Source organism: Lissotriton helveticus, chromosome 6, assembly GCF_964261635.1.
Source record: "Lissotriton helveticus chromosome 6, aLisHel1.1, whole genome shotgun sequence".
Classification (NCBI taxonomy): domain Eukaryota; kingdom Metazoa; phylum Chordata; class Amphibia; order Caudata; family Salamandridae; genus Lissotriton; species Lissotriton helveticus.
In genome coordinates, this window is record NC_136067.1 from 1,679,372,395 (window position 1) to 1,679,396,846 (window position 24,452).

Here is a 24,452-nt window from a genome sequence, read left to right on the forward strand (position 1 = left end):
GTCAGTTATACAATCAATTTTACAAAATAATCATCCATTTAGACACTTATATACCCATTTATTCTCCCATCGACCTTGAGATATACATATATAAAACATATTAATTTTCAGAAAAACACATATTCACTGGATGATATCATCAGTGATGTCATTTGAGATGTCATCAGTGATGTCATGAGTGATGTCACTGACCATGTCATGAGTGATGTAAAATGTGACGTCATCAGCAGTGCATTGCGGGCGCGCGAGATATAGTTAGCTGAACTAACTATAATGGGGGAATTTCTATGGTTTTGTACGAGCGAAATGTCCAACTAACTATAACGCCCCTGAAACCTTTGTTTTTTTCAGGGAATATATATATATACACACACACCCGCACACACACACATATACACACCCACACAGGTGCTTGTTCAGAGTGAACGTGGCTGAGAAGTTTGATGTGTTGGAGAGTGATGAACAAGAAATCATAACTCACGATGATCTACTGATCACTTGCTTTCATACCTCAGTTCCGTAGGGAAGTCTTGATATAACTTCTGGAGCCATCCAATATGGTGTTCCAACCAAAGATTTCCTTTTGGGAACCTCTTTGGAGACTTGCGCGCAGAATCCAAAGTCTGACAACTTTATCTAAACAAGGAGACAGAAAAACATGTAATCAAAATTACATAAAACATTCAATAGTAGAGATTCCACTTTGTATGTGAACTTGCATGGTTGAGCATTTGAACTGTTGTTAGCAACATAAAAAGGTTGTAATTGAAACTATTGTGGTTCCACCTTCTTTATAGGAATGTGACTTGTGGAAGAAAAATTACATTTGTCTTGAGGCATACTCCAAAAGCTGTTATTATCTCTCAGGCCCAATTGTAAGTTGTAAATTATATAATGATGTCATTCAAGATGTTGTCATTAGTGATGTCATAAATTATGTAATAGAACATGTCATGAGTGATTTAATATGTGCAGTCATAAACAATGAATGGCAGAGGTACAAGTTATAGTTAGCTATGCTAAATATAACTGGTACATTTATGTGTTTTATTCAGTTCAAAATGTTAATGTTGTCACTGACACATTCACCTAACTATAACATTATTTTAACCTTTGTGTTTTGATAAATATAATATATATATATATATATATATATATATATTTATATTTATTTATTTATATATATCAAAAACACTCCCCTTCCAATTCAAAAGGAGCCCACACTCGAGATATGGAGACATTCTTTTTTTCAGCAGCACTTGCTTCAAAAGCAGGAACATGTTTTGGCTGTCTTTACAGCTTTATCAACCTTGAAAGTGCGCAGAAATATCGGTGCATTTAAATACAGCCCACAGGTGTTGCAGACGCTACTGCCATTTTTTAACTTGGTTTTTAAAAGCACAGTCCTTTTTATCAGCAAACAATAAAGTTATTGCATTTGAAACAGCAGTCTTTTCTTATAAGTTTTTAAAATACACATTGATTGCTGGCAGCATGTGCTTTATGGAAATTTCCTTATGTAGTTCATTACAGTGTTGGCAGGTATTTTCATTGTGACAACAAATCAGTGCAAGGGTCACGAGGAACTGGCGGCAGGTTAGCGGCCGCGGCACTCAAGCTCCGTGCCCCGAGCTCCCAGCAGAGAGTGTCCAGAAGAGATGACTTATGAATGCCGATTTTGATTGCTGTTGAGCCCGCTCTCTAGCTTGCGCGTTAATGTGGTGAGAAACTCTTACCCTTCCGCGCTGACCCCATCGTGTCTTTTCTCAATTTACTCCGCAGTGCGTTGGTCTAATGTGTTACGCTCCTAGGGGCGGGGTGCAGGCTAACACGCAGGCTGACCCAGCAGCTCTTCGTACCGGAGCCTCAGAATTTCCACAGAGGGGGGCGCCGGGAGGCGTGTGGTTGTTTCGCCGAGCCGCCCCGGAGCTCCGCCGTGGAAGGCTTTTGCGGAGCATTTGGAGAGACGTTTATTGTGAGGGGCCTGCTTCTGCTCCAGCATCGTCATCGGTTGAGGTTCCAGAAGCAACAGACGTAACGTTTGCAGCACCTACAACACCTGCAACACCAGGGGAGCATTCTGATGAAAATATTACTGCGCTGGAGAGTGAGGTGAAGGGGTCTGAGGAGGGAGGTATTTAGTGGGTTTGCATGCCCAAACATCAATTTCGACCCCCTCTAATGCAGAAATCTCTATATTTAAAGGAACGCAGAGAAGGGGAGTCAGTAAAGCCAATAGAGTAAAATCTACTCGCAAAAAAAGGGAAGAAAAAGTCAGACAGCAACTCTATCCATTAAGCCTTTTTTAGAACAGGAACAGGAACAGGAACAGGAGCAGGAACTGGGGGTTTTCGCCCAGAGCATCTCTACAACATCAGGGAGCCAAGCACTCAGTAAACCATCAGTAAACCTCAGTAAAACATCCTCATATCTAATAGCTGAGGTTAAGGCCAAGCGCTCATACAGGGGAAGAAAGGCAATTAAACCAACACCTATACCTAGCTCTAAGATTACGCCCTTGCTTCGCTCTTTCTTCAAAGTAGTTCCCCAGGTGTTGGACTTAGTCCAAGATAATCTCCCAGCTGAACGTGACCCTTCCCCTTCTTTTTGGCAGACCTGACCCTTTTGAGACCCCGAAACAGTTACGCTCTCTAGAATCTTTTAGCATTGTACCTCCGCTAGTCTCCGTGCCAATCCCTCAATTCCCTCGTATGGAAGACTCATCAGTTTCCCTTCTACCTTTGGATATGGAGGGGGCCCCACTCCCGCAGGCCTCAGAGAAGACTGTAGCTTTAAGCCACATTGAGCAAGACAATCACATTATATCCCCTGCAGCTTTGAGTGAGCAGTGTGCCCAAAATGGTGAAGTCGAGGCAGTCGGCTGTTCCCCCTGTAGTAACATTAAACAGGGTTCTTTGTATCCTTTAGTGGTCAATTCTTCCTCAACCTCATTTACCAGTAAGGGTACAGAAGGAGATCAGGAGGGCCATAAGGGCGAGATCCTTGCCGAGCATATAAACTTAGATCAATCTGATTGCTCACTATAACCACCCCTAGATATACTTCCGACTACAGAAGAAATGCCAATAGCCAGCGGCCACATGGCTCCAATTTTGGACCCTCCCTCCAGCATTTCAATGGCTTCCCTACAGCTTAGGTTCTCAAGCCTGTCAGCTGACATAAAGAGAGGCTTTGAAGAGTCCGCATCTATCCAGAGAGAGATCAGAAATTACTGTGAGTCTCTTGACAGCAAGATTGATGGTCTCACTGCAAGAACGGAGGCTCTCGAAGAGACAGTGGGTGGGTTATCCTTACACCTAGAAGATACTAAACTTGAAATATCAAAACTGAAGAGAGAAGATTTGTCACTAGCAGAGAGGATGGAATCACTAGAGAACAATGCTAGGCGTTGTAATATCAGAATCCTGAATGTGCCAGAGGGAAGTGAGGGTTCGGACATCAAAGGTTTTATTATCCCGTTGTTAAAACAGTCCCTCAACCTCGACATGCCGGAAGAAGAGCTCCTTAAGGATGTCCAAAGGATTCACAGGGATCCCTTCAGGCGGAATCCCCAAGGAAACCAAGCCTAGAAAGATCTTGATAAACGTTCATACTTATACTTTAAAAGAACAGATCCTTAATTTAGCTCTAAGGCAAAAATCTCTTACCTGCAAAGGATTCACCTTTCAAATACGATCCGACCTATGTAGGGTCCCCTTGGAAAAACAATGGGAGCTGGGAAGGAGGATGGAGGCATTTCGTGACCTGGGTGCAACGGTACAAATGGGCTTTCCAGCAGCTTTAAAGATCATGTTTAACAACAAGATGTTCAACGTTCGTTCTGTCCAGGCGGCAGACGAGCTGCTGCTGTCTATCGTGGGAAAAAGGGGGCCACAGGCTAATCAAAGAGTAATTTTATCCTGTACTACTGATGGTTTCTCTTGGTAGCACCCCTCTAATCTTTCCACAGAGCGTTAATAAAAAGAGAACTATGAACGTAGAACCCTCGCTCATATAAGTAGTAGAAATAAAGTAATTTAATCATAGTAGAAGACTAAGGATAAAAAGGGAAAAAACAAAATAGTGAAGAAAAATAAAAATAAAATATACACTAAATAACCTTCAGGGGGAAGAAAAAGGAAGAAAAGAAAATAGGGAAAAGGGAAAAGGGCAAAAGAGAAAGAGAAAAAAAAAAAAAAAGAAGAGTATCACTCTGCAGGGAGCTTGGGGAGGGAGGGGGTGCCATCAGCCGGACTTGCTCCGGTTAGATAGCACAAGGGTTCCTCAGGGGTGGGATTGGGGTAGATTGGGGCACTGGGGTGTGGACATTGAGTTTGAGTTTGAGTTTAAAAATTCTTATATAGCGCTCTTACACCAGCGGTTTCATGGCGCTGTAACTGGCAGATCTCCAGGAAAGACAGGGAAGGGAGGTCGGGTAACAGGGAATTAAATGAAAATTTTACTGAAGAAGTAGGCTTTAAGTTTCTTTCGAAACTGGGAATATGGGGTTAAAGATCTAAGATCAAGGGGTAATGAGTTCCAAAGGGTTGGGGCAAGGGTCGCAAATTTTGAGCCCCCCCACTTTTTCCGGCGAAACCGGGGAACCATCAGAAGGGATTGAGAAGAAGATCGGAGCTCCCTAGCTGGCAAGTAGGGGATAATCTCCGAAGAAATAAATGCAGGGGCCGTACCCAATCGAGCCTGGTAAGTAATAGATGCAAGCTTGAATTGGATACGTTCCCGAACCGGAAGCCAATGTAAAAGTTTCAGAAGGGGGGTGACATGTGAGGATTTAGGAAGGTTAAAGACCAGCCGCGCCGCCTGGTTTTGGATCATCTGCAACCGCCTGAGACTATATGCAGGAATACCCGCATATAGGGCGTTGCCATAACATTAAACATAACATTTCCTCATTTACGTTTAGGTTTTTGGCTATTCTTTTTTCATTTTAAAATATGGGTAGTGATTCAAAACAAAAAAAGTAGGAGTAAGTGTTGACTCTTGTGGCATTGAATCCAGAGAAATTACAGCAATGCCAGGGTCTCTGAATCATGTGTAACCTTCGGATTCTCTCCTGGAATGTTAATGGCCTGCGCACCAAGCCAAGAGCAAATAAGATCATGCAATACTTGCGCGATATAGATGCGCAGGTCATTATACTCCAGGAAACACATTTAATCGAAGCTGAGATCCTCGAAGTGGTTAAGAAAAATAGGTGGATTGACAGTTCTGTATCCTCTTCCAAAACTTCGAATACAAGGGGGGTAACCATTCTTTTTAAAAAACCCTTAAAAGTAAGAATTATCTCACAGGAGGTTGATCCTGGTGGAAGATGGGCGCTCACATCTATAGATGTGGGTGGAAGTCATCTGACTCTCGCGGGTTATTATGGGCCTAATCGAGATGACTCTTCCGCTCTTGAATCATTATTTTCTCATCTCTTAAATTTCCCAGAGCCCATTATTATAGCAGGGGATTTTAACATTGTGTTAGACCCCTTGCTTGATAAATCCCCAAGTAGTAGGCAGTTAACTCTATCCAAAACAAGAGCTTTTCTTCTTGACTGCATGAGTCAATACGGCCTTATGGACATATGGAGGGTGAGAGCAGGGTTGGAACCAGGATTTTCTTTTAGAAATTTCAAATATCGGCATCAATCCAGAATCGACTTTTTTCTAATTAGTCGAAACTTGGCCGATTCAGTAAAACACATAAGATACCTCCTCTCGCACCTGTCTGACCACTCCTCAGTAGCATTATCTCTACACGGTTTATACACATCACCTTCTAGATCTTGGTCTTTCGACCGTTCATTCCTTACATCGTTGTATGATATCTTATCTATTAAAACAGATACTCGAGAGTTCATGCAACTAAACATTGGTTCAGCCAACTATTGTACAGTATGGGATGCATACAAAGCCTCTCTGCGAGGGATAATTAAAAATAAGGTCGCGTTCCGCAAAAGCATTATACCCAAGAAATCGTATCTATTGAAACCGATCTTCTTAGGGTACAAGCCGAATTAGAAGCCATTCACAGTATCTCAAACCAAGATCTTATACCCCTACAGAAAAACCTGCTCACACTGAAAGAAAAAATGGCCACGGTTTTAAATCAACGTATCCTCCAAAGATGGGAGAATAGTAAATTATCCCATTTTGAATATGGGGAGAATGCCAGTAAATTACTGGCCTGGAAGACCAAAATTGACCAGGCCCGATAAGCCTCGGTAACTACGAACAATGGTACCCTCTCTTCAGATACAGAAATTAGGATAGCCTTTACGGACTTCTTTAAAAAGATATATCAGGAGGACAAGAACATTACCTTAGATACTGTAGACAGATGGCTAGACGGTGTCTCCCTTCCATCATTTTCTTTAGAACAAAGTGCTTTTTTCGATGGGGAGATCACAGAGGAAGAGGTTATATCAGCTATCCAGTGAAGCAAGAGCAACAAGGCAGCAGGCTCTGATGGCCTACCAGCTGAAATTTATATGAATTTAGCGGCTGAAATATCGCCCTTCCTTGTTATAATCTTTAATCATATACTGCAGGATGGGGCCTTGCCACCTACATCCTGGAATGGCACGTCCATCACGCTTATTTTGAAACCAGGCAAACCAGCTAATAGCTGTGGGTCATATCATCCCATATCAATCCTGAACGCGGATTATAAAATCTTCACATCCCTTTTAGCAAATAGGCTGGCCCAGGTGGCCCCTGATATTTTACATCTTAATCAGAAGGGCTTCGTGAGGGGTCACCAGTTGCATGAACTCACTTATGATCTCATAGGTGCCATAGACATAGCAGTTAAGGATTCTAAGCCCTTGTCCATCCTCACGTTGGACGCTACCAAGGCCTTTGACAGGCTTAATTGGGTTTTCCTGTCGGGGGCCTTGAGAAAGTTCGGCGTGGGAGAGGGGTTTCGTAGGGCTGTCAAACTGCTGTATAATTGTCCATCAGCCTCAGTGCTGGTAAATGGGGCCTTGTCTGAACCCTTTGTAATAACTAGAGGTACACGGCAGGGCTGCCCTCTATCCCCTCTCCTATTTGATCTCTATGTAGAGCCCTTCGCACAGAGATTAAGAGAGGACAATACCATCAAATCCTTCTTATATGGATATTGGGAAAAGAGGGTGGCCCTTTATGCGGACGATGTCATGATAATGACCTCGGATATCAGTACTGCATTTCCTACAGCAATTAAATTAGCTCAGGAATTCGGGGAAGTGTCAGGTTACGAGGTAAATGCCTCAAAAACTGAGGTTATGACTTGGAACGATGAAGCGAGAGGCTTTAATGAATATCTCAGTGAAAACCTGCGCTACTTGGGGCTGAACATCGTTAAAGACAGTAGTCAGATTGCCCCTTTAAATTTTGCAGCAATAGCAAAAGAGTGTCGTAAGCTAATGAGATCTTGGCAACACCTCCCTTTGTCTTTGTTAGGAAGAGCGAATCTTGTAAAGATGTCAATCCTACCAAAGGTTTCTTTTTTGTTTAATACAATTCCACTTTTCTTTGACCCTTCTTTGCTGGCATAGTTACAGGGAGAAATCTCTTCTTTTCTCTGGAAAAACAAAAATCCCAGGATAGCTTGGAAAAAGATCAGGCGCCTTAGGGAGAAGGGTGGTCTGGCGGGCCCCGATATACAGATATATGCGTGGGCGTTTCAGCTCTCGCACCCACGCATGCTCCTCAAAACACCAACAGAAGAGGGAGTAGGCAATATGTTCTCGTCTCTCCTACACTGTGAAGGAGTTGGCCCCTCAGGTTACCTTTTCAAGTTTGGAGACCCCAAATTAAAAAAAAAAGTAAAACTGAAGGTGCTTTATGGCCTGGCAAGAACTTGGGCAAAGATTAGATCTACAATTAATTTGGGGTACTATTCTAGTAGATCTCCAATCTGGGATCTACCCTTGGCTCCAAGCTGGGCGAGTGACGTACTAGCACTCCCACTCAGAGAAGCCGGAATATCAACCTGGGGAGACTTGTTTGGTGAAGGGTCCTTGCTTCCTTGGGAGTATCTAGTAAATAAGGTGGAGCCTAATATGTCAAGATTTAAATATCTTCAAATATCGAGTTGGGCTCAAGCGGCAACCACACAATCTGCACGACGAACAAACTTGCCACTAGGAGGAGGCTGTGAACTCGAAACTCTTCTGATGGATAAACCACCAGTAAAGAAAGAGATCTCATTGTGGTACAATTTAATATTGGAGGAGATCGATGTCAACTTCCCTCTTCCAGAGTTACTGTGGGGAGAATTAATGCCAGGCGTGCAGGTGAAAGATCTCTGGCTATTCTCTTGGAGGGTTCTCTGGGATTTAGTTAAACCAGCTTGGCTGCGCAGAAATCATCTTTTTACCCTACATAGGGCATATTATTCCCCTCAGAGGTTGTCAAAGTTCTCTCTGGATGGCCCTGTGGCTTGTCCAAGGTGTGGTTTAAAAGAGGCCCTGGATACTCATATGTTCTTTGACTGCCCCCAACTGAAGATCTTTTGGGACTCGATTAGTAGCAAACTTTCATCATCTTTTGGCTCAAATGTTGTGATTAATCTTTGCATGGTTATTTTTGGAGTTGTTGATCAGTCTCGAAGTCCAGCAAACAACTTATTGATTTACTCCATTCTGGCAGCTCGAAGAGAAATCTGTAAACATTGGAAGGATGCTTCCTCCCCACGTTCCATGATTGGTGTACCTCTATCTTACAGATTTCGAAACTAGATCTTGCCAGGGCTGGGAAGAAAGATAAAAGAGCTTTTTGGCATTTGTTGGACTGGACACACTGAACCTGGGTTTTTTTTGGGGTTTTTTTTTCTTTCCCAGGTCCGATGATTACACTGCCATGGTTTGATCACTCTGCAATGCCCAACTATTTGTTGGCATTAGCTATGATAACAACTGGCTTATTGGTGTCACCTGTCACTTGAGCAACATAGTTGGTTTGTTGGGAATGAGTCATGCGTTGCTGATGGGAACTGTTACCACCATCCGCCGGTCTTCCCAACCAGTTTCGACTGAGTCAGCACGACTATACTCTATGTGCCCCACTACCTTCTTCAGCTGTTTGGCAGTCAGAAACCAGGAACATGGATGAGGATAAAAAAATCAAAAAAAATCAGTGCAAACTTGCAAATATTATTTCCCACCTTCTTTATAGGAATGTGACTTGTGCAAGAAAAATTACATTTGTCTTGAGGCATTCTCCAAAAGCTGCTATTATCTCATAGGTCCAGTTGAAAGTTGTAAATGATACAATGATGTCATTCAAGATGTTGTCATCAGTGATATCATAAATTATGTAATAGAACATGTCATGAGTGATGTAATATGTGCAGTCATAAACAATGCATGGCAGGGGTACAAGTAATAGTTAGCTCTAATAAATATAATTGGTAAATGTCTGTGTTTTATTCATTTCAAAATGTTAATGCTGTCACTGACATAACATAACTTTAACCTTTGTTTTTTGAGTAAAAACAAAGGTTAAATATATATATTTCTTCACCAAACTGTCCCACTAAGGAATGCGCTCTTCTCACAGCCGGGGCCCCTTCCTTCACAAAAGCGATCTCCCCATGACGCAGGCATCTTTGCACCATGGTGGAAGGGTGTCTGCGCCGGCACATGGCAGCTATTTCTGCGGCAGCGCAGGGGAGAGCACAGGAATGCGACATATCACTGTAGATGTGTAGCATTCCTGTGCTCTGAAAGTGCTGCAGCGTGGCGCAGCCAAAGGGTTTGCGGTGCTGCACGGCAGCACTTTCTTGTAGATCTGCCCCGTGGAATGTGTGCAGTCATGTCACCTGTTCCAGACTAGTAAATACTTTTTAGTAAAGTGCAAGGGACACTGTTATTTATCATGAATCACACTGTGAGTCAGTGTGCATTTGGGGAAATTATGAGAGAAGTATTTGGGTGCTTCATGTGTTTGCAGACATGTAAGTGCTTAAAAACGTTTATTGTTGTCTAGTTTTCAAGTATCAATCCACCTCCCATATTAAACATGCTTAAGTCTACTTCAGAGCACATGTGAGGATCCTGTATAAACCGCAACTAGCGAGAGTTTTGTATCGCTCCTCAAGTGCAGGGTTACCTTGTAAATACAATGCTATTGTCGTACTCCCCTCTTCCATGTTCTGTTGTCATAGGAAAACCTACCTTGCCTCTGGGAACGCCTACATTGCAACTCATTGGAGATGCGAGGTGAGCCGTTACCAAATCGGCTGCTAACATGCGTTGATGCATCTTAGCGTCGCCTAGTAAACAGAGCGATATCATTTTCACTGCATTTTTGCCTTTTTTTTAAAAAATGCGGCGAAATGGCCCTTGTTAATATGCCGTGAAGTTTGCTATGACAGATCTTGGATCTTGACTCCCACTCTGCCATAGCAAACAACAGTGTCCCGGGGATAGGCACCCCGAGACACAGCAGGAGCCGATCTGGGGAGTGGTGTTCCCCAGGGCCCTCGACTGTGCCAGAATGGGGGCCACACGGCCCCCATCCCACAATATACAAAGCCCCGGAGGGTGGTTATCCCCTGTGCTTAGAGGGACCTTTGAGCCCTCACACCTATTTTATTTAAAGCTCCAAAGAGTAGGGGTCCCTGGGGCAGGAGGGGGCCTATAAGCCCTCCCTACCCTGGTATTTTACTGGGGGAGTACCTTTGAGCCCCCCACCCGTTTATTTTGTAGCACCGAGGGATGGCGGTCCCCGGGCTACAGGGCCCCTCTGGACCCCCATCAAATTTAATATTGTAGACTCTGGGATTTGGCCCCACCAGGTAGCTAATTTTTAAACAAGCATAGGAGCCCGCGCTTTGTTTTTATTTTTTTTACGGCGCATCCATGCACCCTGCGCACATTTCTTCATTTTTTCAACAAAAAAAACAGGTCTTAGGACATGGACTGTTTTAAACTCCTATGCTCTATGCATGTAGTGGTGTAATCACCTTTACAGTTGTGTTTCAGGCATATAATTCCCCAGTCAGTATACCTACACTGCAGCAAACCACTGCTCTTGCAATGCCATAGTGACTCTTTCAGTACTATGTACTAATCCATTCACTAAAGTAAAACTCAACCAGTTATAAATTCACCCAGTTTCTCTCCTTGTACTAGTCAAATCATTCATTCAGTATCCATGTACTCATGCAGCAAGCCAGGCCTTAGGACATGGGCTTCTTCAAACTCCTATGCACTGTGAATGTTGTGGTCCAACCACCTTGACACTTGTATTTAAGGTCTACAATTCCTCTGTCAGTATCTATATAGAATGTATTTGTATAGTAATAGAAAAATATAATTTATAAAGTTATTAATATACATATATTTATGTTTATTTTTTACAGATATTTTTATCATCATTAAAATAAAGTTATCATGTCAGAAAAATCAAGAAAGAGAAAAAGAGAGCTAAAGGACAGTTACTTGAAGAAAAATAAACAACAAGTATTGGATGACCAACATAATGTGGCTAAAAGACAAAATCTTCTGGTAAGACTGCTAAGGAATTTCTTAAAAATCTTTCTAGGCCCAGAAAGAATGTTCAGAATGTTGAAACCACTGACAATGCTTCAACGAGAAGAAAAATCAAAATAATAGGAAAGGAAAAAAGCAAATGTTCAGTCAAAAGATTCCACATATGGTAAAAGAAGACAAAATCAGTATAAAGAAATACGCAAAAAATATTTTATAATAGGGTAGTAAATAATTTTATGAAATATATGAAGAAATATAAAAAGAGAGCACTATTTTATAAAAAGAAGCATATTGAATCCATTGTTAAACAGGAAACTATTCATTTTAGTTTTAAATAGAATTTGATCACTAGATTAACCAATGCATGTAATGAAGGCCAAAAGTAAGAGAAAAAGATTAATTAACTGAACTAATTTTTGTGCTGTTTTTTGGGGGGAATGGAAACACAGTTCAAGTTCAGAGCCTTTCTTTAATGAAGAGAGTTATCTTCAGACCAATTATTTGAAGCATGTAGTTGACACCAGTGGTCGAGCTTATGAGGTTAGAAATGGTTGTTCAATTGACAAAGAAAAAAATGGTTCCCAGAAATGCAGAAGAAGTGATAGCTGATGAAGTTCTAGGCAGACGTCCCAAAGCCCCAGTGTACACTTGGGATTGCAGTGTTATTTGTAGTGTATGACAAGAATCTATTGATCTTGTACGTAATGTTTTACGAGAATATAGTAAAAAAAAAAAGTATTAAACAAAAGATTAAGATGTTGCAAGGACCAGACCCTTGCAGAGTTAGAAAAAATACTGGCTTGCAAGGTCATTCTCTGGCTTGCCTTTCTAGAAAAGTATGTCAAAGTGTTTTTCACCATTTCAGGATGTTAGCAATACTCAAATGCGGAAGTTAGTTAGAAGATTGTATTATGCAAAAGTTCAGCACTAATGTTAAATGAATTGAACAATGCTCTTTCGCGTGGATCAGTATCAGATGTGAAGAAGGTTTGTGATGAAATTGAGTTTTGTTACTTTGGTTCTGAACAAGAGACTGCAGAAACTGATACATGAATAGAAGAACATGTTGAAGAGAATCTGGAACATACTAGTACAAAACATTTTGATGATTAAATTACAAAGTTTAAGGTGATTTCCGGTGAAAGGCCAAATTTGTCTTGTATTTGTTGTCGGCAAACTCACTATAAAAATCAGACTAGGACTGTTGATCTTTATCTAAAAAGGCAAAGACAAAATAATAATATGTGGAAGGAATTTGCAACTTATTTGTTGGTAGAGAATTGTTTTGATTTAGGTTCTGATCAGCGTATTTGTAAATATTGTTATAACAAATTAGATGAGCTGTCCATAATAATCTAGAGTTGGTTGCTATTCCTCCAGAACTCATAGATTTAAATACCTATGAGTCTATTCTCATTCAATGTGTGCACCCGTTTCAGGCTATTGTTCGTATGGAGCCTAAAAGAGGTAAATTGTCTCCTTCAGATTTACATAGAAGATTAAAAGGAAGAGTTGTATTTTTACCTCTAGATTTAAAGAAAAATATTGAAACTATTGGTGTAGAGTGTGTAGAAAATGAACCACTAGTTATTCTAGATAATGGCGTGCCTACAAAGAATAAGAAAATCTGGCAGGAGTTAGTTGATGTTAGGAAAGTGCAAAAGGCAACTGTATATTTGATTAAAAACAATGAGTACTAAAAAAGATTTTGTATGGGAGAAGAAATACTTTTAGCAGAAGATACTGAAACGTCAAGTGGACAAATTGAAAAAGTGGACATGTCAAGAAGTGAAGATATCTATGAACATTACAATGTACATCCACTTCATTCAAAAGAAGTGATGAGGAACACTATTTAGTTGTTCCAAATGAAAAAAGCAAAGGGAAGTCCCATGAGTGTATGGGAAGAGTGCTTGGAAGCTCGTTGTTTTCTGCAGTTGTTTCCAACAGGAGGATGATATGATGAATGACCTGTGCAGATTCCTGCTTCTGAATATCGAACAACAAGATTATATGCAGAAGATCCAAGATTTCGACAATGTATCCCTTATATATTTCATCTTTTGTTTGAAAGTGACTTGTCTGGATTTTCATATGCAGTCAACCACATATTGAAAACAGGAGTACATCTGCAAAATGTTTCTGCAAAGGATGTTAAGGATAAAGTGCACCAGAGGGATAATCACTTAGAATCTCAGCTGATTAATCTGATGGCATGTCAGCGTGGCACTAATGAATATTGGAACCGTCGTCATGGAGAACTTAAATGTATGCTAAGGATCTTAGGAACTCCTACGTGGTTCCTTACCCTAAGCTGTGCTGAATACGCTTGGGATGATTTACTTGAATGTCTTCGCGAGGGAAATTCCAATATAAAAAATATTGAATACAAGACACCTGGAGAATTGTGCTCTTTGGATCCTGTTAATGTATGCAGGTATTTTAATCATAGATTTGAAGCTATGATTTCTTTTATCTGCAATAAAAAAATCTTCCTCTTGGAGAAGTTGTGGGTTTCTTTTGGAGATTTGGAGAAAGGAGTATCAAGCAAGAGGTGCTCCTCATATACATATGTTGTTATGGATCAAGGATGCCCCCACATTTGGAACAGATTAGGATGATACTGTTTTGTTTTTTATTGACGAATATGCCACATGTGCTGTACCCAAAAGCACAGTAGAAAACAACTTAAGACAACAAGTCTTACGATTCCAAAGCCATTGTGGTTGAAAATACTGTCGACGCAAGTATAAGTCTAAGGATAAGTTCTATACCAAATGTCGTTTTGCATTTCCACGTCCTGTAATATCCAAAGGAAGAGTGAACAGTTTTATGTCAGCTATGGACATACCATCACAAGAAAGTCTCTAAAAAATAACTACAATTTGAGAAGAAGTGAAGAGTCAAAATACATAAATGACTACAATCCGGTTATTCTGTCCATGTGGAATGCTAACATGGATATTCAGTACGTTGCGGACAATTCCATTGCTGTTGCTCAATATGTAACGTCCGACATTACAAAATCAGAAAAGACAGAATTGAAAGAAATGTGGGAAGAGATTTCTCACGAGAAGAGTCTAAGTACGAAATTATACAGTTTCATTTTGAAGATGTTATCCCATCAAGAAATTGGAGCATATGAATGCTCAGATTGTTTATCATTTGCAAGTCTATACTCCAAATCTAGAAGAATAATTTGGGTGTGTCTAGGTCTTGCTGCAATGCGAAATCGGGTACTGAAATCTGTTCAAGAAATTGGATATTTAGCAGAAAAAGATCCAGAAAGTACAGATATTTTGAAAACGAATATGTTGGATACATATTACCCAAACAGAAGTTATCATCTTAAAAACTACACTTTTAAAAGGAATACTACAGAGAACATCAATGATGGAAAATATGGAGTGATTGGTTCCGAAGGATGTTTGGTGAAACAAACAAAAGAAAATCTGATTAATCACAGAAAGTTGAGTTGCGACAATGCTGATAAAAGGGAGTATAATACTATTTAGCTATTTCAGAGCTATGAAGATTCCTTCAACGCTTGTAATGATACCATAGAATGCACTGTTTTTGCAAATTATGTGAAAATGTTGAACGATTAAGTTGATCAAGAAGCTACTATTGCAGTTGAGATTGCTAGAGACAGTTCCCAAGACAGTCAAAGCTCTGCTGCGCTGAGTCAAGATCCTCTAGGACAACCAATTGTTGAAAATGAAGCAGCAATCGCTATGAATGAGGTGGAAACAGCAATGCATCAACCTTAAGAAGATGTAACGGACTTAGTAAACTTGGAAGAACAACTAAATGTTGAACAGAAAGAAATATATCAGCAAGTGGGACAAGAGATTGACCATGGTTTTCTTCATGAAAAGAAAGAATGCACATGCACATCATTCCAAGCTATCCGAATGTATGTGAGTGGACTAGCTAGAACAGGAAAAAGTTTCTTAATTAAAGTAATCACCAGTTATCTACAGAAATCAACTGAGTCACATTTGTCTTGTGTTGTAACTGCTCCAACTGGGTTGGCAGCAAACAACATTAAAGGAATTACATTACATCGTTTACTGATGCTACCTGTGGAGCATGAAAACAAATTAGACTATCACAAGCTGTGTTGAGAAGCTTGTTGTGAAGTTTCAAGAGTGCTGAAGAAAATGAAACTTCTGATTATTGATGAGGTAAGCATGGTCTCAAACGTAATGCTTGCTTTTGTGCATCTAAGAATGCAACACATTCTTAAAACAGAGTACAATGTCTTGTTTGGAGGAAAACATGTCGTAGTCTTTCCAGATCTACTGCAACTTACTCCCGCAAAAGGACAACCAGTATTCAAAACACTTGCACATGAAGACACAAGAAAGTCTCTGGGTAGTGTTGGAAATTTTAACATTTGGTCATATTTTGAATACAAAGAACTCATTACAAAAATGCGACACACAAATTATGTTGATTATGGAACTATTTAATTTGGCCTCAAGGAAAGGTGTGTTTGAATTACAGACTTTTTCTTGCACATTTTCTCCTAGTATATTTTGAAACAGTATATATACATTTAAGTTAGAACATTTTCTTAGGAGTAAGCATTTTATATATGTGTGATTTGCATTATATGGTATATTATTGACGATGTATTCTTGTTTTTTTTCAAACAGTCTTATTGATTGGTTTTTTTTTTGCCCGCTGTTATGTGATGAGTACGATTGAAATCACTGTTTCTAGTGAAATTCAATATATTCTGAGAACAGCAAAAAAGGCAAAGAAAATAATTTGTAAAATGTAAAAATTATGCTGTATTGTAAAAAATATAATATTATGTATTATAACTGTATTTTTCCTTCTCTTTTACAGATTCTAATTCTAAAATATCAAATTTTCACAAATTTATATTATAAAAAACAACTGAAAAAAAAATGTGTAGCATTTTTTATTTCTATTACTGTGAAGGTAAGTTTAACTAAGTATTAAAATGCACAATAGCCTGTGTTTAGACGTGACCAGGGCATGGAAGGACCCCCGAGCTCCGTCAGTTCTGGTGTGGAAGAGGGGAATGGACTTTTGTATGGGGCTGGAGCAGCCTGTATTCGTGGCCCGTGGCTGCCCACATAAGCACTACAAGATATGGAAGAGGTGGGCGGAATACCGGGGCCTGTGGCTGGAGCCTCCAGTGGAGCGGGAGGTTTGTCTGGAGACAATATGAAAGGGCTTTACTGGAAGGTGTTGGTGTGTTTCTACTATGATGTCTGCTATGTTGGGGGAAGGAAAACAAGGTATCGTGCGACAGGAGGGTGGGATCCGGGAGGGAGGAGTTGGGGAAGGGTGGGGTAGATGGTTTTGTTCAGTTTGATGCGATTCTTGAATATAAAATGATGCAGAGATTGCAAATGCTTTGATGATCTATATGTGGTTGGCAGCTGACTCCGGAGTACGGGGGGCTGCAATGTGTGTGCAATCCATCAAATAAAATTTGTTTTAAAAAAAAATGCACAATAGCCTGTGTTTGCACAAAGGTGAAGAAAGTGGAGATGAACGGAGTAGATATGTGTGGAAAGATGGTCTGTGGGCCTTTTAATAAAGTTAACATGAATACTGAGTTTCACTGAGGGCCAACTAACCCAGCAGGTATGTGTAGAAAGCATCATGTACCAACAATATGTCAATTTTTGTAACATAGTGATACCGCAAAAAAATCTTTCAAATTTACAAGAAGAGGAAAAGGCACTCTGTGTACCTTTGCTTTTCCATGTAAATACAACCTCCTCATACACACCAATTTTCGTTGAAAGGGCGTTCTATAGCTGTTGCTGTGCGTATTTGCACAGAACATTCACAGAACAAGACACATCACCAGATCAGAAATGATAAATCTGGACATGTGTGTGAATACTGCATCATCCTCCAATTGATGTAGCAAGGCATAACAAGGAGAATTCTTTTCATTTGTCCTCATTTTTTCTCTTTCAATATATGTTACAATGCACAGCATACATTGAAAAAGAAAAATGTGTTCACTTTTTGTACAAAAATAAACTCCACATGACACCGATATTCTGGCACCATGGTGCAAGGGTGCCTGTGTCACCACATGGCTGGAGTTTAAGCAGCAGTACAGAGTGAAGTACAGACTTGCAACATATTTATGTACATATGTTGCTTCCCTGTGCTTCGGAAGTACCTCAGCACGCTGTAGCTAAAGAGCTTACAGTGTCATGCTGCAGCACTTCCTTATAGTTCTGCAGTTATACATTCACCATACACCACAAATGCATTCTTTCAGTCAATTATGCACTACGTATACATTTATCTAAAGGTTCACACACTAGCTTACAAATTTAGTTCTTTTTTAACCTGAGTAGTTAGTTCTGAAAATAACTTTTTTTTTTTATAGTTTTTTGTAGTTTTATATATTTTTTTGAATTTTTGAAAAAAAATTCTTTTTGGGTTTTTTTTTAAAAGAAAAAAAGTCAACAGGATGAACAAAACCATGAAATTTGAGGGGGAAAAAACTAACATCGATGGTTATCAATTGCTCTACAAACTAGGTCTCCTGATTGCTCCCCATAACAAATTAAATGATTGCACTTCACGCAGTGCATTCTAACTTTCCCAAATTGGGAACGTATGTCTGGTGGTGATGTTGAAGGTGATGCCCCAGAGGTACTTGGTATTGCCGGTGGTGGAGGTGCATTTTGGCGCAGTCTTCTACATTCTTCGTGAGCATAGTTCACAGGATGCAGGGATTGGAGGTGCTTGCGCATACTAGCAGTGCAACAGGAGTATTTTTTGTTAGGATCTCCTCTAGACAGCACTGCCTGGCAAATCTTGCATGTCATCTTGGTGGCATTACATTTATTTTGTCCCTCCGGAAAAGTAAAGAATTTCCATACAATGGATGTGTATCTTTCGGGAGGGTGAGGTTCAGGTAGAAATTTTTCAGCAACAGAATGATCAGAATCAGATGATTCTTCCAATGGTGTAGCCATTTTTGTCTCCAAAAAAGAAATTCAGGTCTCCAATGAAGAAAAAATTAGGTTGTTCTCAGGACAGTTCTTCTCCCAAGGAAGGTCTAAGAAGAGTGATTAAAATGGGTGGGGTTCTTCAATAGTTAGAATAGTAAGTGTTATAAACCAATCAAATCTCTTTTTTTGGTCACATGGGATCCGCGTTGGGTGCGTACACGCAGTACGCACCCAGAGTGACTTCGCGAAATTGCATTTAAAAGTAATATGTTTATTAAAACTAAAAGAATATTGTTTTCTGATTAGTTCAGATAATATCTTGCCTTAATATTTATATTAAAAATATATCTATATATATATATATATATATATGTATATATCTTTGTGCACATAGAAAGATTTCGCGGACGTCGCGCGCCCACCGCGTCGAACACGTACATGATGTCATGCAGAAACGTGCAATCATCGCGTGGCGTAATACGTATATGTTTCGTATGCGATTGAAGTCGTGTACGGGTCACATACCGATCGCGCAGATAAATACCCCTCCATCGCACACCCTATGCGGATCCTACACAACAATCCTAAAATGGCGGCTAGGTTTCGCGCAGTAATTGAGCAAGGTGCGCTTTGGGTGCGTGACTCCCCCCAAAATTAAAAAAAAAAAAACAATAAAGAAAATATTATAAATATCTTTAAAAAAATTATAAAAAAATTAAAATTACAATTTTTTAATTTAATAAAATATATATTATATTAGAAATGTGTAATGTAATTTAAAAAATAAGATATCTAAAAATAAATAGATTAAAAAATATTAAAATATGAAACAAATATAACAATTAATACATTTAAAAATTATCATTGAAAAAAACCTTTGAAATTCACTGAAAAAATCATAGTTTTCACATATGTTATATTTAGGAATTAGCATTTAAAAAACCTTAGAAATTCACTGAAAAAAAAACAGGTTTCAGAGGTGTTATAGATAGCTGGACATTTCACTCGTACAAAACCATTGAAATTCCTCCGTTATAGTTAGTTGTACTCACTATAACTTGCGCTCCCGCAATCCACTGCTGATGATGTCATATATTACATCATTCATGACATGGTCAGTGACATCACTGATGACATCACTGATGACATCTCAAATGACATCACTGATGGCATCATTCACCTGACAATCTGATACATCTCATTATACACTAGTAAAACCTTTCAACACTCACTATAAAATATGGAGTACCATATTTGAAACCATTGAGACTAATACAAGTTTCTAAAAACCCACTCAGTGAATACTACATCTACACACACCTCTAAACACTTACCTATAGATTCACTTATACTTGCTAACAAACATCAATAGAACACTATTAAATATACTTATACACCTACATCGACATTACACACCAGCACACATCATATTGACTTATGCTTCCATCCTACTCACTTATGCAAATAATTGATCATACTTACATTTACTCAGCACCACACTTATACAAACACCACTTTAATTATTCATATAGTAACTCAGATAGTAACTCATACTTCGTGTGTTATAAAATCACTATTGCATGTATAACGTTTTCGATACTGTCACTCATACAATCACTGAGTCTTATGTATACTTATTTATAAACAACAACTGTCACATACACTGCCCTTTATATTTCTACTTTGTTGGACATGCATCTTTGAGAAATATATTTACTCATCACTACACCCATAAAAACACTCACTCACCCAAACAACTGTTTCCACATGCAGTCTTAACCTCATATACCTATAAATCAACTATTTACACATATTTGGACAGTCACACACTTCCCACCCAACCACACACATTTACTATCCCATAAAAATACTCACTTAACTAATTAATAACTAATATAGACTTTCACATAGCTAGTAACTAACTTATGTAGTAGTTTACACAACAAGATATAGGGTGATACAGATATTCACACAGTTTAATCACTAACATATATATTTAGTGAGACACTTTAAATTAGTCACTTAGACAGTCATTCATAGTGCTACTAAATGCTCCATCCACTCAGTGTTCAATGCAGATTGCTATATATATAATTCTTATTTAAATATCGAACCAAACCCCATTCACTGGATGATGTCATCAGTAATGTCATCCGTGATGTCATTTAAGATGTCATCAGTGATGTCATCAGTGATGTCACTGACCATTTCATGAATGATGTAATATGTTACATCATCAGCAGTGGATTGCGGGCGCGTGAGTTATAGTGAGTACAACTTACTATAACTTGGAATTTCAATGGTTTTGTACGAGTGAAATGTCCAGCTAACTATAACACCTCTGAAACCTATGTTTTTTTCAGTGAATATATATATATATATATATTCACTGAAAAAAACATAGGTTTCAGAGGTGTTATAGTTAGCTGGACATTTCGAGTGAAATGTCCAGCTAACTATAACACCTCTGAAACCTATGTTTTTTTCAGTGAATATATATATATATATATATTCACTGAAAAAAACATAGGTTTCAGAGGTGTTATAGTTAGCTGGACATTTCACTCGTACAAAACCATTGAAATTCCAAGTTATAGTATATAATACCCAGTGGTGGTCACCACTGGGTAGGTATATATTTGGTCAACCTTTTCCATAGGAAATGCCTTTTTGGTTTTGCTAATACCTTTGGTGCGGTTTAATGAATCTTCACAAAACTTTCCAAAAAGTGTTCTTTTTTAACTAGTTTGTGCATTGAAAGATTCGTGGTGATCAAAAAAAATTCCTCTACAAACTCGGTTTAAAATAAACTGAGCATTCTGATTGGTCTAGGGGGCTTTTCCTGTGGGCTAACTCACTTGTAGGGTCCAGCAGAATTGAGTGTTCTGATTGGCTGCCTGCAATTTGAGGAAGAATGTTGCAGTAGCCATTGCGGGACTCAGGGAGTGAATTTCAAGAATATAAAACATATAAGGAAGCAGGGTCGGGACACCCTGCTCCCTTAGCCCTTGTTGCGGGGGGTCCTAGAGGAACGCCCTATGAGGCTACAATAATGGTGTTTTAAAGCTGAAATCCCTGTGGGAGTCCCGTGGGACTGCCACAGGATTGCAGCTAAAATTGACTACCGAGGTGGGCGAGAGCCTGGGAGTCATTATTAAAAAATATCTAGGGAGGAGGCGTGATGGGCCCCCCTCGCCAAGCCAGAGTCCCTAGGGTCCCATCCAATGCTAAAATAAGGGGTGGAGAAATGTGGACCCCCTCCTTGTGCCTCTATTGGGCCCGGGCCCCATCTTGCCCCAAGATACCCCTCCCAGGGTGATTTGTGTGTGTTACAAATTAAAATAACATAGCGTCCCCCAGAGACAAATAATAAATAAAGGGGAAAGCAGACCCTCTTCCTGAGCCACTAATCGGCGCCAGGGACCCCATCCCACGGGACTAAATACTAAATAGAGGAGAGGGGAGCATGCCCCTCCCACTCTGAGCTGATACTAGGTCCCTGGAACTCCATTTCCCAGGTCCAAATATGAATAAAAAGGGAAGGTGGCATGAGAACATCCTCCCTGTTCTGGTAGCTGCCCCAGGGACCCTCATCTCCCGGAGCATGACACTTCACAGTGAGCCTATCCCCAAAACATTGTGCTTCCATGCCTGGGAGTGTGCAGGCATAACCTCCTCGCACTCTCCCAAGTAGGGAACTCCACTTTGGTCCTGCCTGACAGGAGCAATAAAAAATGATGCTCCAGCCCAGCAGGAAGCAAAGACAAAGTGTGGGAGCAAAGAGAAACTACGTTTAATAAAGAAAAGACCCAGGCTGTGTGTCCCCTCTCCTAATTTTCTTAAAAAAGGCCCATGGTATGGGGTCCCTAGTACCCTTAGTGGCTCAGAGAGGGGAGCTGTACGCCACTTCCCCTTGGAAAAAAATAAGATATGGGTGTCCCAGTTGGGCATGGGGACATCCAATAAAAACATTTTAAATACATTGAATAATAAATGAAAGGCAGGAACCGCTAATTTATTACTCTACAATTGGCAGGGGCACCACCAAACATTGTTTTATGGAGTGGGCTGCAGGAAGTTAAGCAGCCCCTCAGCAACATTAGAAAGAAACAGTAAGTCTTCTCGGTCATTCAATCCATGATCCCAGGAGAACAAACATTTTTTTATGGTGAGGGCTGCAGGTAGTTAAGCAGCCCCTCAGCAACATTAGAAGTAAACAGTAAGTATCATGGGTCATTAAATCCATGATCCCAGGAGAACTTACCATATGTTTTAAAAGCACTCTTAGTTGGAGCTCTATGATCTTCAGCTGAAGTGCAAAATTCACTTGTGGTCGTTTTTATGACTGCATTTTGTGGGCTGAAAAATGATAGAAGAAAGTCTCACAGATGTCTTTCTTTTAACATTTTTCAGTACACAAAATGCAATAATAAAAACCGCGTTAAAAGAAAGTCTCATAGAGATTTTTTAATAAAACTTGATTAAACTTTTCTGTAATATTCATTATTATTAAACGTTGCATAGTGCATTACTGAAATATACATTAGATTAAACCTATTAGTGATTTTTGGAGAAAGATACTAGATCTGCTTTATATATACTGATATGCTCAACCCTTGATAAAGCCAATATGCTCACTTTTTTGGGTGAGACCAAATGCACGCTGCGCATGCCAGAAGGCAATCAGTGTTGTAGGTTTGGCTGTCAGCAGACTGCCCACCTACAAGCACACCTGAAGGCACTGCGCAGCAGGAGTTTGGTGCTTGTTGGGGGAGTTGGCTTTAAGGAGATACACAGCGGGGGTTAGACGCAGGGCCTGGCCTGCTTTACGTATAGTAATGAAATATTACTTTACTTTGGAAAAAAACCTAGAAATTCACTGAAAAAAACAAACGTTTAAGTGACATTAAATGACATTATAGTTAGGTGAACATTTTAGTCACAACGTAATGTTTTAAACTGAAAAAAACACTGAAATTCACCAGTTATAGTTATCTCTATTAACTATAATTCACGCATTAAGATAACTATAATTCACACCCTTACCATGCACAGCTAAATACCCCAAATATTACCTCACTCATGACATGTTCTGTAACACCATTGATAACATCACTGCAACATTTGAAATAATATCATTGATGTGAAGACTGCGCATGGTGGGGGCGCGAGCTACGGTTACCTTAGGGCATGAGTTATAGTTTCTAGAGATAACTATGATTGGTAAATTTCAGTGTTTTTATTTAGTTTAAAACATTTAGTTGTCACTGAAATTTTCACCTAACTATAATTGCACTTTTATGGACCAGGTATAGAAGTGTTTCCATATGCAGAAATGGACATGTTGCAAAGTGATATCTGAGACAAAGTGCATCAGTGAATTAAAGGCTGAATGGACATGGTTTTCAAATACATAGGAAGAATATAAGAAGTCAGTTGATGAAAAGCAATAGATGAGTAGGAATTAGAATTCCAACGCACTGATATTTGAGATGGTTTAGGTTGGTAGAGAGTTTTTTGGGACAATGGGTGATCATCCACCAATCTTTCTTACTGGAATGATTTCTGATCAGTATTTTGAATACTTTGGGGGGCTGAATTATCTTTTCATTTCTTTGAGGGTGAGGAGGTAAATACTGGAGTATGATATTAATTCATGGATGTTTAGATGGTTCTTGTTCATTGATTTTGAATTCAAGAAGATACAGGAAATGTGGTCAGTAGAGTTTAGAGCCCTCATCAAGAAAAACAAAAAGTAAAAAAAAAGTGATGGGTGCAATGCTTGAATTAATGTCAAAATGTGACTAAAGACACGGACGAACAGTATGCAAATCAACATTGGTTTCAATCGAAAAAGCCCGGATTGATTGATTGATTGAGCCCGACCTGTCAGCTTACTAATGCCTGAAATTAGTCTGCATCTTCCACCCATCACTTTTTTAAATATATTTTTTAGAGTTTAGAGGTAACATGCTGCTGCAATGATTCACTCTACT

General features: G+C 39.6%; 1 protein-coding gene across 1 annotated transcript in view; it reads right to left on the reverse strand.

The window, feature by feature from the left end:
* PAK5 (p21 (RAC1) activated kinase 5) overlaps positions 1-24,452 on the reverse strand; it is an 807,900-nt gene that overhangs the window by 50,751 nt on the left and 732,697 nt on the right. Inside the window, exon 7 of the mRNA XM_078649528.1 lies at positions 511-636. Coding sequence (XP_078505654.1) covers positions 511-636 — 126 coding nt within the window. The remainder of the gene's footprint in view (positions 1-510; positions 637-24,452) is intronic.